The sequence below is a fragment of the Anastrepha ludens genome, chromosome 5 (assembly GCF_028408465.1).
Source record: "Anastrepha ludens isolate Willacy chromosome 5, idAnaLude1.1, whole genome shotgun sequence".
In the NCBI taxonomy this organism is placed as follows: Eukaryota; Metazoa; Arthropoda; class Insecta; order Diptera; family Tephritidae; genus Anastrepha; species Anastrepha ludens.
This window is the reverse complement of record NC_071501.1, coordinates 12,459,267-12,474,889: the sequence shown is the minus strand read 5'-3', so window position 1 is coordinate 12,474,889 and position 15,623 is coordinate 12,459,267. Positions and strand designations below refer to the sequence as shown.

The 15,623-nt window shown below is 34.6% G+C and overlaps 1 protein-coding gene across 1 annotated transcript in view; it reads right to left on the bottom strand.

The window, feature by feature from the left end:
- Positions 1-848: 848 nt before the first annotated feature.
- Positions 849-15,623, bottom strand: part of LOC128863580 (uncharacterized) — a 100,074-nt gene continuing 85,299 nt past the window's right edge. The window contains exons 4-6 of the mRNA XM_054102811.1: positions 4,277-4,375; positions 2,945-3,069; positions 849-860 (exon numbers count right to left, since the gene is read on the bottom strand). Of these exons, the coding sequence (XP_053958786.1) occupies positions 849-860; positions 2,945-3,069; positions 4,277-4,375 (236 nt within the window). The remainder of the gene's footprint in view (positions 861-2,944; positions 3,070-4,276; positions 4,376-15,623) is intronic.

Sequence of the window (15,623 nt, the reverse complement as noted above, 5' to 3'; positions counted from 1 at the left end):
GCCGATAAAGTGTAGTTGGACCCGCCATTGGTAAGTGAAATTATGCCAAAATAAGCAACTGAATTTTAAGCTTGTAATTTGGCATTTATTTTTACCTTCTAATATTCGCCATAAAAGCAGATAAAAAAAGAAAATCTAAAGCATTTTCATACTTGCATGCCTTTATTTTAAGGCGGATTTTATGGCTAAGAAAATTTGCTAATTGGGTAAGTGAGTCTTTACGTCTAATATCCTTGCCACCTTTATTCACTAATTTCGAAAGATTTTTATGACAATTTAATTAGCTGTTAAAATCATAATAACTGGCGAATGCACGCTTGGCTAGCCCAAGCGAAATTGAGTCGTAAAATGGTGTAGTAAAATTTGAGAGATATCTGGTAAAACATCTGGAAAGTCAAAGCGAAGTTTGATGGCTAATTTAATATTTGCATGCATATAAAGGGAGTATTAAATTTTGTCCTCGATTTCTAAAACTTTGGATTAAAAGGTATTTAGCCTGCTATACTTACACATTATATTCAATTTATGTTAATGTAAAAGTTTAATGCCGATATACAAACATTAATTAGACACTATCTCTGACTTATTAGTAACTACTACATAGACATTAACGTAGTAAGGGAACTCTCCCGTTTGAGTCTCCTCTGGCCATATAATTTGGAACCATAAATTTTTTTAGAAAGGATCACTATAGATTTCTTAACTCGAAATATCTTTATAACAAACGGTACAATTTGAAGAAGCTCTGTTAAATTTAAATTAAATACTAAATGGACGGGTTTCAGCAAAGAAATATTATATAATATGACTTGTGGTGTTGCCACCTAAATTTTAAAGGGCAATCTAAATTATATACGAAACTGAAATAAGTTTAAGAATATGAATATCAAATGAAAAGCGTGAAGAAAAAATTGTTTTGTCGGCGTTGCCACCTGATTTTTCAGGGAAAAATATTCAAATTGAAATTTTTTTGAAACGGGTACAGCTACTAAATTATAGGCATCAATAAAAGATTAAAATATTAACTGTTTCTATGGGCGTTGCCACCTAATTTGTAAGAAAGCATAGCGTTTAAAAGCAACAAACCTGACGCTTCATTTTTTTTTTAATTCGATCGAGAACAAAAGAACGGGTAAATGAATAAAATTCAAACTTCAAAGGATTCGCCGGCTTTCAAAAGATTGGGTTGTAAAAAAATACACGCAGCACTAGTAGTTTCTGAAATTTTCTAGCTTACCACTTTATTTTCCAAAAAATCAGGAATGGAAAAAGTAATAATAATCGAAAAACTCAAGTTAACCCTTGAAGGTAGTAGTCTGGTCAAATACACATTTTTAATAGATATTGCTTAGGAATTTTTGTTTTTAAGAAAAAGTGATTATTATTCTGTCTACTCGTCACCCTGGCAGGTGCTACTTTCGTTTCTTTTCAGCACTAACATTCCATACTACTTTCCGAAAAACATTCCTTTTTTCCAAAAGTCCGCCATTTTGTAATTTTTCAAAAAAGTTTTCCCATTGTACCACCTGCTAGAATGGCAAGCCTACAGAATAATAATCAGTTTAACTTTTTCGTTTCTGATGTCCTGAACAGCCAAAATCCTGTTGACAAGCCACCTATCTTTTTTTAAGACGCTTTCTTTGGTGCCACTCTACTACAAAAAACAGAAATATGTAAAAAAAAAAAATTGTTTTTGTATACTATGTGATGTCAATAATAACATACTATAAAATCAAAACGATCCGATTTTATTTTCTTAAAACCAAAAATTCCTTTAAAAAATTAGTATTTTACCAGACTACGAGTACTACCTGAAGTGAATTTATTGAAGTTTTAGCGATGCTCTGCGCGATCACTGGCTGTTCAGATATCGACTGTGGAAGTAAAAATGATGCTTTTCGTTTCAAGGTCTCATATCTCAACACAAGTAGTTGTGTCGACGTCTTAAAAAAAAAACTTTGAAGGTGGATAAACAGATGTATGGTCCAAACCCAATTTGTTGACTCAAAAAAGAAGCCAAAAAAATTGATTTTTTATGCGCTATTTATTGGGATTGTATGATACGTTTTTCGAAGTCTTTTTGACACAAATATTTCCAAATTAGAGACCAATAACTTTTTTTTAATTCCCACATTGAGATACAACTAAGTAGGTATGCACCTGGAAAATCGCAAAACGTTTAGTCATTTCCCTTGATCCTTTAGTTTCTTACACCAGTGGATATGAAAGGTTGCATACTTTTGAAAGCAAAACAAGCAAATACAATTTTGGTAGCATTTAAAAATTTTGTTCAAATAATTAGGAACCTAGTTATTTCGGAAGTTGGTAATCTACCACTTTGGTTTCACAATTGAGAATTTATTTGGAATTATTAATACTCAAAAAACGAAACTATTAAGTGAAAGTACATTTCAAAAAAAGGAAAAGAACCAAATCTGTTGATCAACAAGAAACTTGGTGGGGCTGAAACCAATTCATCAAGCAACAATTCAAAGTTGTTTAGCTAATACTTGCCATTGGTGATATGAAAATTTAATTAAACTTAATAGGAGTTTCCACAATACTTTGTTTGAGCGATGATAAGCATTTAAGATTTAAAAAATACAAAAAATTATTATTGAAGCAAAAACCTTGACCAGTTGCAACAAAGGAGAATCCATTTTTATTCCTCGAATTCCGATTATTCCTATATTTTCAACTTAAAATACTAACTGGTTTTATCTTCTCTTCAAACATATTAGTCTGTTAAATATTTTATTAAATAAATACTATTTTAAACTTATCAAAATCATTTTAAATTAAAAAAAATATATATTTTTTGGTTAGATGCTAAGGCTAACACGGGTACACCACAAGTGGCACTATAGTGCCGTTTTGATTTACGAGCATTTATTATATATTTTATATGTATTTTTTACATTTAATAAATATTTTTTTTACTCACATGTCTTTCTAGCAAACTGGGTAGATGATCACTTGGACGCCTTTCGGGATCCATATTGCGATAGAAGGCAGTTAAGTTGGCGCCCAAGCGTATTGTCACTTCATAGCGCGTTTTGCCATTGCGTGCTGTAAGAAGAGAGATTCATAAATACTTAAGTGTTAAAAAGTATGAGAGTTTATAAATATTTTTTTCATATTTCGGATAATTTAATGAGCATCAAATGCGCTGACTCCATTAGCCCTTTCTTGGCTAATGAAAAACAACGTCGTGCATTTGTTATGAGGAGAAAATGCGAAATACTGCCAAGGGGAAAAATTATACAGGGTCGCCCATATTCGACCGACCCATCTGGCAACCCTGTATCTTTTGGCAGAGACGTCAGATCGCTTAATGACATACCGCGTTGGAAGCGTCAGTCCAAGCAGATTTTTACCATGGAACAGTACACGCCACGCGAGTGCTCCCAAGTTGTTGAAATTTACATTCAACAAAAGAAGTCAATTGTGAAAACTCAACGTGCGTATAAAAAACTAAATAATGTGAAAAGTGCGCCTTCTAAGAACACCATTAAACGTTTGTACGAAAGGTTTTCGACTGCTGATGCTCTTTCTAATCCAAAGAGGCCAAATCAAAATCGACCAAGGCGATCGGATGAGAATATTGCTCTTGTACGGGCCAGTATTGAGACGTCGCCAAGGACATCCCAAAATCGCCGTTCTCAGCAGTTGGGCATTGCTCGGACCACTTTACAACGAATTATCCACATTGATTTGCATTTATTCCCGTATAAGATTCAATTGACGCAAAGATTGTTGCCTGCGGATTTAAAAAAAACACATGGGTCCGTCGAATATGGGCAACCCAGTATTACATCAGGAATATTTTTTAAAAATTTCAAACTTGCCATTCATTGAACTAAAATTTAATAATAAGCCATTAAATTGATATCAGAAACTTTTCAGAAAACTTAAGTTAAAGACCATGGAATTGGGATGAACAATTCGTGGAATTTTTATAATTTGAATAAAATTTAAAAATTGGTTTCCTTTGATTTTTGCTAGATAACTTTAACTATGCTCTTGTAGAAAATTAATGGTAATTAATGGTGGTTAAAAAAACAACAAACAAATAGTCAAAACTGTTCAAAATCTTAGTTATCTTAGTCTATCGTTAGTATCTGGCTGGCTTGTCTCGGCATATTGAGTTGCTCCTCACAGTGTTTTAGTGCGCCTGCATAATTTTTAAGTGGCTTCATGCATTATTGATAATCTGTTATATTAATTTGATTTCTTATTAAATTTTTGCACTACAAACACATTTTCTTAAACCTACCTATAATCTTGCTAGCCTTTCGCAATGTGACACCTTCACTAGCGCGTTCGAAATCACATTCTTTATGACAGTCACTAGACGTGGTGTTGGAAGTGCAACCTGAAAAAAATATACAATAAATATTTATAATGAAATTTAGGATATATAGGTCTCATATAATATATTTTTCAACACATGCACATACATTTTTTTCACACTATACATCCAAAGTATGATACTAAATTAACGCGGATTTTTATGAAATTTACATACCATAAAAAAATGAGCATAATTTGATGTTTAACCCACTAATCCTTCAAATTCATTCATATTTAGGATGTAGGTACATGTATTAGTTACAAGAGCACACATATTTTTGCTTCAACTGGATCAAATTGTGCAAAGTCTGTAGTTATGAAGGGTAATGAATTTAGAGGTATCGGAGTTTTAACAGAAATAAAATAACGAATATTCAAACTGCATGCGCAATCTTTAATATTTCTGTTCAGAACAAATCATGACGTTTATTTCTTAACGATAATCTCTTTGAAATGTTGGCCGCAATTGCGCCGTAATTCATCCTTCCGTAAACATCAATTTTGAATGACTCGCGACTCGCTGGAGGACTTCGGTCGGTATTTCGTGAATACCTTTAGTAATGTTGGCTTCCAGTGTCTCTATCAAAGCTGCTCTATCCACAAAGCATTTCGAGGTAGGTATGTAACTCAAATAAAAGTCCAAGTCTTGGCCTTAGTGGCCAAAGCACTGGTCCGAAATGAGAGACAAATTGCCACCGAAGCGACAACGCAGTAAGTCCTTTGCTTCACAAATTGTATGGTAAGTAACCATAAAAATACCTCCAGGTCATCACTTTTTACTAAAATTTCGCATAAACACATAATTTGAGTAAAGAAAAATTATTTCGTATGTAATATTTTTTAAAATTTTATATCTTGGATTTTTCGTCTCAAATAATAAAATCGGTGCTATTCCCGCCATGTATGGCTGAATTGATATTTTTGTATTAGAAAACATGTGGAGCTTTGCTAAAGCGAACATTTGTTTATATAAGCTAACGCAATACTTCACACTCCTCAACCAAAACATGATGGTAACCCAACACTCCACACGCGCAACGCTTTTGAGGAGATACCAGAGCAGCGATTGGCGTTCCCGTGGGAAACGCCTACTCAGCAAAGAATTGCTCACGTTGCAAACACACGGGCTTAGCTTTAGTATTAGAATTAAAATACTTTTAAGGCAGTTACACAATAAGATTCAACCAATAAAGACCGGTCTCCGGAATAAAATTGTTTTTTTTATAAACAACCACGACCGGGTAATTTAACTTATACATAGCAGGTATATGTATGATGATGGTATACAATTCTCTAGAGTTAAAAAATACAATAAATAAATATTTGTTTAGCTTTCTTTTGTGCGGTAACTTATACTGAAGCTTCGCTAATACAATTTTTTAATGCACACCAATGAAATTAAACCTTAAACACATCTTTTCTTTTGACTTATAACGGGTGATTTTTTAGCTATTATCTTTTTAAACAGTTGGTTTAAACAGCTAACGCACATTTCGTGTTTGGTTTCACTTTCAAACATCTTCAGTTTCGTCTATAATTTAACCATGAATCGTCTTACAATCGAACAACTCTTGCAAATCATTGAATTTGATTATAAAAATGCGTGTTCTGTTAAGAAAGTTTATCGCGCGCTTCTTCCATTTTATGGTTAGTAACATCGACCCACTGAAGCGGCTATTCGAGCTATTGTGGCTAAATTTAGAACCAAATTTACATTATTGGACATCAAACCACCAACACGCTTACGCAGACCATCAATTATCGATTCGTCGCCGTTCGCAGCAACTGGGCCTCTGTTACTCAACAACGTGGAAAATTTTGCGAAAGGATACAGCTGGTGCAAGAGTTGAAGCCAAACGACCTACCGCAACGCAGAATTTTTGGTGAAAGGGCTCTTGGAAAGTTGGCCGAAGATCCACTTTTTTATCGAAAAATTGTGTTCAGTGACGAAGCTCATTTTTGGATCAATGGGTACGTAAATAGCAGAATTGTCGGTTTTGGAGTGAAGATCAGCCAGAAGAATTGCAAGAGCTACCAATGTATCCAGAAAAGGTCACAGTTTGGTGCGGTTTATGAGCTGGAGGTATCATTGGGCCGTACATTTTCAAAGATGCTGCGAATCGTAACGTAACTGTGATTGGTGAGCGCTACCGTGAAATGATATCCAACTTTTTTTGCCCAAAATGCAAGAGCTTGACTTGCATGACATGTGGTTTCAGCAAGACGGTGCCAGATCCCACACAGCACGCGTAACAATGGACTTGTTGTGAGGTGAGTTCGGTGAATATTTTATTTCACGTTCGGGGCCTGCCAATCTGTCAATTGGCCACCCAGATCGTACGATATAACGTCTTTAGATTATTTTTTGTGGGGCTATGTTAAAGCTCATGTCTATTCAGACAAGCCTGCTTCAATTAACGCATTGGAAGACAACATTAAAGCATTTTTATGTGAGATACCGACCAAAATATTGGAAAGAGTATGCCAAAACTGGAGTAAGCGGATGGATCATTTGAAGCGCAATTGCGGTCAACATTTGCATGAAATAATCTCCAAACATTAAATTATATGGACTGTACTATCGATTTAAATAAAAATGTCATGCAGTTTTCTGAATTTTACGAATGTTTTCTTGAAAAACTTTCCTATAACTCTTAAAAAATCGCCCTTTAGTACAGTTTATGACAGATATTTTTCTGGTACTTTTTTGAAACTTTATATCCACCTACTATGATAATTTTCACCTTTTACAAAAAAAGTCGCAGAAAGGGCCTATCTATTGAAAAGCTGGAAGGTTAAAATATTCCACAAAAATATTTCCCATTATTCTTTATATGAAACCGCTGAACATATAATGCATCTAAAATTTAAGCATCACATATCCTCGTACGTCGATTTAGCATAAGAATCTGCAAAATGTTGAAAACCTGGACCTAATTATGATAAAATTCAGATGTAAACTTCAAAGCGGCCGCCGTAACCGAATTGGTTAGTGCGTGACTCGGAGTGCATGAAGCAAAAAATGATAGCAAAAGCATTTCAAACCACAGCGTATATTTCTGCTATTAAAAAGCTTTTCAGAAAAAACCATTTATCGTTCGGAGTCAGCTTAAGACTGTAGTTCCCTCCATTTGTGAAACAACATCTAAATGCACACCACAAATAGGAGAAGGAGCTATGCCAAATATTTAACAGAAGTTTACGCGCTAATTATTCATTAAATTTTTTATTTTATTTAATTTTTGTTTTTTCCCCTCTATCAGAATATAAATTATAGTTTGTAGCTATGGAGCACTATGTGCTCATTGAAAAACCCAAGTTATTTTTTAAGCCCTATGCGCTGTTGGTTTATTAAAGAGGTAATTACGACTAAAAACTCAAAAATAATTTCTCCTACTTATATGTCCCTATTCTTGGCACAATTCGGCGCAGGTGTTGCTGTTGGTCTAGCTCGCACTGACGTTGTTGTTGTCGATGTTTCCGCTGGCGTTGTTGGTTCAGGTTGCGCTTACGTTGTTGTTGTAGCATTCGCAGGTAAGCTTGGATTCATGAGGCGTAGGAATACGCTGACGCGAGCAGTTCACGCGCTTGCATTTTGGCAGAATTCCTAAGCTATCGTCTGCTCTGCAGCAAAGGGTTTCATGTGTTAACTTATATTGCTGGAACCATTTGTTTTTTGTTGTTGTACAGTTTCATGACATCAAAGCTTTATTTATAACGCGTCTTAGTCCAATGTCATTCATTGAAATATCTTTTCTAACATTACTAAATATTTACAATTCGTGTGCACGGCTTCCTTAGCTAATCGGTAGGACACTAACAGCCTCTGCTACCTACAAAACATTAAATTCACACCCAATCATAAAGAAAAAAATAAACCTGCTGTCACAGGTGTCAAAATCCAAAGCAAAGTGCCAAAAATAAGCACCTAGCGGTTTACCGCTAGACACTCACTAAGCCTCAGTTTAAATAAAAGCACCTAAGAACACTTGAGTGACTTGTTAAAAGATGAGTGTAAATGACAAAAACTGATTGCATATGAGATGTTGCAATACACGACAATTTACCAAACTGAAGCAGACTACCAACAAAGACTAAAACGAAAATCTGAAGCGCTTAAGCCGCGGTTAAGCGGCGCAATGCAGGAGGCGAGACACAGTGCAAGGAGATTATATTTACAGGTTCCTGTGTTTGTATGCGACGGGCGACAGATGAGAAACATATTGAATTACAACAAAAACACACACACGAAAAGTGATGAAAAATTGTAAAGAAATGTGTAGAAAGTAGAGAATAAAAACTGAAGCAACTGCCGAGTGAGTGCTTGGCATCAAGCAAAAGCACAGGAAGTGCTGTAAAGACTTTTTAGGAGCGACACACAACTTAACCGTAATGAAGGTTTTCAGCAATAACAACTTGCAGTAGATTCTACAACGAATACAAGCATTTCTACATATGCACAGTACATACATGCATGTGTAAGTATGTATATGCACAAGTTTGTAAAAAAATTGAAATAACAAAGCAGAACTCGAGCACACATCAAGCAATGACATTCAATTCTGCTCGCTTCTTCCTTGTCTCCATCGCCCTAAACTACCTACAATGGGCTGGTTCTTGTCAGGAACGCTTTTATTGCTGAAACAACAGCAGAAGTGAATGCATATGTATGCAAACACATGAGCACATACCTATAACTACAATATGTATGTATGTATGTGCGTCTGTGCATATGACAATCAGAGTAATGTTGGTAGCAGTTGGGAAGCTGTTCGATTGACGGCTGCTGTTACAATAAGTGTCGCAACAATTTCACAGGTTATCACATCAAATTGAATTTCGGAACATACTCTTTATGGTTTCGTCTACTTATGGGCTCACGTGAATGATATGAGAAAACGTTTTAGTGGAAGCGCTCATCCTGCTCGAGAATCCAATAGTAGTTTAATGGAAGTGTAGTGAAGGGTATGAATTTGCTAAGAACTCACCAGCTGCAATGGAAATTGAATAGTATTTCTAAGGAAGAATTTATAGCTGAATAATAGAATGGGTTGGTGTGAAAATCACCACTTTTGAATCGTCGAAACCATGTTGAAATCGACGGAGTATGGTCTGGGTAGGCCTCCTGCAGCAATTCACGGGCTTGGGCTGTATTTTTTTTTCAAATTGAAGCAGAAAAGCAAAGCTTCCCGCAAATTGCGTTTTGACGGCACGAAAGTTGACATACTCGGAGCACGAAAACACTGCGTTGTTTATACTTCAGCGAAATGACAGATACTGATAAACAAAACCTAGGGATGAGGCTTTGTCATGAATATATATTCAGTATTGCCAACGCGATAAAGTGATAAATAGCGCCATCTGTGTGTCACCTTTAAAACTAATTCAACCTCCCAATATATATACGTACGTACATACTGTCCGTGTCTAAAGAAAGTTTACACGACATATTGAAAAGTTTTTACTATTTATTTATTTATTTTTTTAAATTTATACAAACATAGTGCATACGACAACAAAAACCAACTAACTAATTGGTAATTCACTAACAAATTTATATAATAATAAATAAATGTATATTCAATTCTATTATTCAGCTATAAATTCTTCCTTAGAAATACTATTAAATTTCCATTGCAGCTGCAATTGATGCGTTTAAGCCGGGCATTGAAAGAAAAACGGCCGGAAACGGAAAAAGGCACGACAAGGTTATTTTGCAACATGACAACGCTCGGCCGCATGTTGCTCAACCTGTCAAAAAATACCTTGGAACGCTTGGCTGGGAAGTGTTACCCCACCCGCCGAATAGTCCAGATTATCCGATTATCATTTGTTCCGGCATATGAGTCTCGATTTGGCGGACCAGCGGTTCTCCTCGTACGAGGCTACCAAAATATGGGTTGAGTCATGGATAGCCAAGCAGCGGCCAAAATTTTGGAGAAACGGCATCCGGAAATTGTCCGAAAGATGGGCGAAAGTTGTAGCTAGCGATGGCCAATACTTCAAATAAAATATTTTGTACCGTTTTTTCACAATAAAGCCCCAAATCTTCGAAAAAAAACCTTTAAAACTAATTCAACCTCCCATATATTTTAAATTTATAAAAACATAGTGCATACGACAACAAAAACCAACTAACTATTTGGAAATTCACTAAAAAATTTATATAAATTTGCTATTTTTTCCTACTCTTTTAGTTTATATATTGTAGTTTTCAGAAGTCCAAGAGAGTTTTCCGAAGTATTTTTTTCTCTATATATATATGTATATATATATATATAATTGGCACGTATACCCGGTTTGGGGGTTTGGCCGAGCTCCTCCTCCTATTTGTGGTGTGTGTGTTGATGTTGCTCCACAAATGGAGGGACCTACAGTTTCAAGTCGACTCCTAACGACAGATATTTTTATGAGGAGGTTTGCCATTGCTTGCCGAGGGGCGACCGCTATTAGAAAAAAGTTTTTCTTAATTTTAGTGTTCCACCGAGATTCGAACCTACGTTCTCTCTGCGAATTCCGAATGGTAGTCACACACCAACCTATTCGGCTACGGCGGCCGCCTACGTAAATATATTTGCTAAATTTTAGCCAAGTTAAATTTTTATGTTTTTTAATTCCATCTCTATAAGGAAGGACTTCTTTTTAGAGCAATAATGGCAATTTGGTCTAGAAGTCGGCCACTATAAGAAAGGGAGATGCAAAATCTTTTAACTGATTTGGATGATGAAATGATTGATTTTGATGACGATGATAGTGTCCTATGGTGTACACTTTTTTCTGGCGTTGACTCTGTATGCAAGCAATGTACGCGAACTACACACTGGTGTCGTCTACCGAAGGTTAATTGAGTTAATCTAGCTTCTCACGACTTAAATAGAAAATAAAGAAGGAATTTTTTATATAAAGAAGCTGGCTGAACAGCTCAGCTGTTTATAGAAATAACCTTCCTCCGAGCAGGTCATTTGACTCCAAAAGTTTCAAGAAATACTAAAAACTTCTCGGAAACAAAAAAATCATTTATAAATAATGAAAACAAAATCAATCTAAAGTAGCTGCCCTGGCGGACTGCTGAGGAAACGTCAATCTGTTGACGGCACTTTTTTTTAAATATCTCTTCAAACTTGGATAGTGCAACAAACTGGGTATTACAAATTCTATTCGGTTCCTGAAACCAATATATTATAATTTATAAACGTTTAACTGTCCAATATCCAATTGAGATACTTTGATATTTTAATATATTAGCATTTTCAGATAACACTACCACCCGTAATTTAAGTAAGTGATAATTAATTAAAGTATTAAAAAAAAAAAAAAAAAATGTTGAACTTGTTCAAAGCGACTAGATTCAGTTTAGTTTACGGCCTCCAATAATATTTTTTTCATTACTACTTTTCCCCAACATTTTGAATAGTTTTAATATACTTATATGTATATTACAAATTTTTTGTTTGATTTTCTATTTGTTCAAAGTTTATGAATATTATAAAATATTGTATTCGGTAAGGAAATAAGTTTCCGCCTTCGTTAAAGGGGGTTCGCTGCTCATACTATTTTTGTTTTCGCTCTAGTAATATACCGGTGATTTGAGGTCTCAAGTTGATATTCAAAAGAGTTGGATGTTGACAGATCAACTGTCGGTATACGATTGCTAGCGATGGGAATGGTCCAGAAAGCAGGTAATGGGATGCCACATCAACTGAAAGAGAGCGATATCGAGACACATTTGCTGACGTGTGAGATGCTTCTTGAATGGCAGAAATTAAACAGTTTTCTGCATTGCATCGTCACTGGCGATGAAAAATGGATCTATTATGTCGGAAGTGTTGGAGCCAACCAGATGAATCAGGTCCAACGACAGCGAGAAAAAATATTTATGCTTCAAAGGTTATGTTGTGTATCAGATGGGATCATAAGGGTGTAATATATTATGAACTCCTTAAACCATCTGAAACTATCAGTGGCGATCGCTACCAACTACAGCTAATGCGGTTGAATCGAGTTCTCTAAGAATAAGCGGCCAAAATGGAACGGTCAGAAATATTTAAAGCGACTTAATTGGGAAATCTTGCCCCATCCTCTATATTCCCCAGACATTGTACTTTCGGATTACCATCTGTTCCGATCAATGCAGACAGCCATTACTGGAGAGCGGTTCACTTCTTACGAGAGCAACGCAAACCGGCTCAATGAATGGATCAAGTCAAAAGAACTCAAATTTTTCGTCAAAGGAATCCGTATGCTGGCTGAAAGATGGAGTAAAGTTGTAGCTTCCAATGGCATATAAAGGGTTTTTCAATAAGGGCGGGTAGATGTTGAAATGGAATAAAATGGCGTTTGTTGTGTAGCACGTAGCGCCGTCCTGGTGAAACCACATGTCGTCTAGGTCCATATGGTTCAATATGGGCCATAAGAAATTGGAAGGGCCACCACGTCTACCGAAAAATGGGCGCAATGCGCGTAACGTTTGCGTTAATGAACACTCATTTTGATAATAAAGTTTTATCATTTGAACGTGCTGTTCAATCGTGTAACTTGTCATGATGATTTGGCATAAACAACTAATAATAAACAAAAGATTTGACAGATGAAAATGGCTGCCACAGGGCGCCAAAATCGACCCGCGCCAATTGAAAAGCCCTTTACTTCACATAGTGTCATGTATTATTTAATTGTTTAAATAATTTGTAGCTTTAGCTAAGAAACGCCGAAATTTATTCCCAATAATTTACACTATTCTGCTTTCCATGCTTTTATTTCCATTTTGATAATATTTTGAGTAATTTTAATACCACTAGTTTATTGACATTTTCTATTTGCCTGATATATGTATTCTTTTAATAGTTTTCTAACTGGTTTATATGTTTGTTTTTATTTATTTTCACTATGAGTAATATTTTGAATGAACTGTATATTTTTCTAAACCTTGTTTTCGTTGATTTTGCTCTTATGTTTTTCTAATTTCCTATTCGATTCCAATTTAAGTAATACAATTTTGAATAATTTTATATTTTTCAATTCAGTTTTATTTATTTATTTTTGTAGTTTTGTTTTTTTAATTTTTTATTTTTTCATTTTTAGTAATATTTTGAATAAATTTGAGTGTTTCTTTTTTTCGAGTCATTCGTTTTTCCATATTTAGTAAACATTTTAAATATTTCAATCTACACAAATTTTTATGGTTATCCTTTATTTTATTTTATTTTGTTTAATTTTAGTAGTATTTTGGGTTAGTATGCTTAATATTTTGTTTTTTTGGTCGTCATTGATGGTGTCGGCATATGCTAGACGACATCGCCACTATCGGCGATAACAACCGCGCTGTATGCGGCATACTCCAGTTTAAAGAGAAAGGCAAGCAATGTGGGTCCTGCAGTGAATGACGGTAAAATAAAATACCTGCTGTCAATACACAGGGAGTCTTCGCGTCTTGGATAATATGACAGTGTTGACAACTAACAATTCGAAGTTGTGAAGGACTTTGTCTACCTTGATATGACACGGTACCCCAAAAAAGGAAGGCGTGGAAGAGGAAGACCACATCTCCGTTGGAAAGACCAAGTGCTTCAGGATCTGTCTACACTCAAGATTTCCAACTGGCACTAACGACCGCAGGAAGAAATAGCTGGCGCGCCACTTTGGATTCGACCAACACCGACACATGGTTGAAGCTCCACATAATAAGTTTTTTTTATGTTTTCAATTCAGCGATATTTATTTTGAAGTATTGTATTTTATTGTTATTTTTGGTAATATTTTGCTTAATATTAATAGTATCCTACTTAGCATTTCAATATTATCTCAATTTTTGCATTTAGTTTTTTTATTTGTCTATAATTTTAAGAATAATTTAAAATTTTTGAATGTTGTTTTCTTTCTTTTCTCATTTTTCAGTCCACATTAAGTAATATTTCGAACAATTTTGTTATGTTTTGAGTTTTTTTTTTACAGTTTTAGTAAAATTCTAAATATGAATATAATATAAATATTATGAGTGTATTTCTGCCATAAAAAACCTATATATAATATAGCTTTAATTTTTATTTAGTTTAATTACTTTATTTTAATTTAAAAATATTTTTTGACTTTCTAATATTATTAGTTATTTCCGCCCTTTGTTTAATTTAGTGCCAATTGTAATAACATTTTTTAATATTTTAATTCATTTCAGTTTTTCATGTTTTTCCTTTGTTTCTAATTTTGGTAATATTTTGAGTCAGTTTAATACTGTTAATTTGTTTTTATTTGCTTCCAATTTTTAAGAATATTTTTATTTTATTATTTTTGTATGTTTAATATTTTATTTATTAATAATATTCTACTTTTTTATATAATATTTTTTTATTCGTTTCCACTTTTAGAAAAATGTTTACGAATTTTAATATTATTCTACTTTTAGCCGTACTTATTTCTCCTTTTTCCTCAATTCAGTAACATTTTCAAAATTTATGATTTTATTCTAAATTATTCGCTTTTTATTCATTCATTTATTCCATTTACTGTGTTTCTATTGGTTCCCAATATTAGTAATATCTTGAATTATAACCAAGTTTATTCAGGCACACATTACAGTTCTGAAAATATTTTTAATGAAAACATTTTTCATATCACACTTCATCGCTTTGGTGACTTTATTTTGCGCTTCATTGCATTACGTGTACACTCACACACACACACTCACTTTAGCACATGAGAGTACATAAATCAACGCACACGTTGCTTGAAGTGGAAGCACGTCGCATGTAACATTTTTTCTCACAATAAATCTTCTTATGCACTTTACCGAAAACAAACAAGACATAACATAAAATAAATGACTGCGACTGAAAGCAGGAAAATAAATTAAATAAAGGAAAATGTTGGCGTGCGAGTGACTTTAACCTTAAAATGTGACTTTATTCTCGCTATGGATACTGAACGGCAGCAAATTACGAGAGACTGCAAAGCATGTAAATGCAGTTGAAGGCGTGTGCAAGTGGCTGTGGCTATACTTACGTACACACATATGTATGGTAGGTGTGCCCATGGCGTATACGTAATATTTATTCGAAGCGTATTTGCAGGCGCGCCATGCAGCCTCAACTTGCCTGTTGCAAGCACGCTTGCCTGTATTGGCATGCTTGTAAATTTATGAGTGCTTAATTATTTTCTTAATTAAATAAAAAACACCAATGCGTGTGCGTAACTGCTTAATGTCCCAGCCGGCGTTGCTGGTCAACCATGGGAGTGCATGGACGGTATGCAGCATACCATAGCACAGCACAGCATAG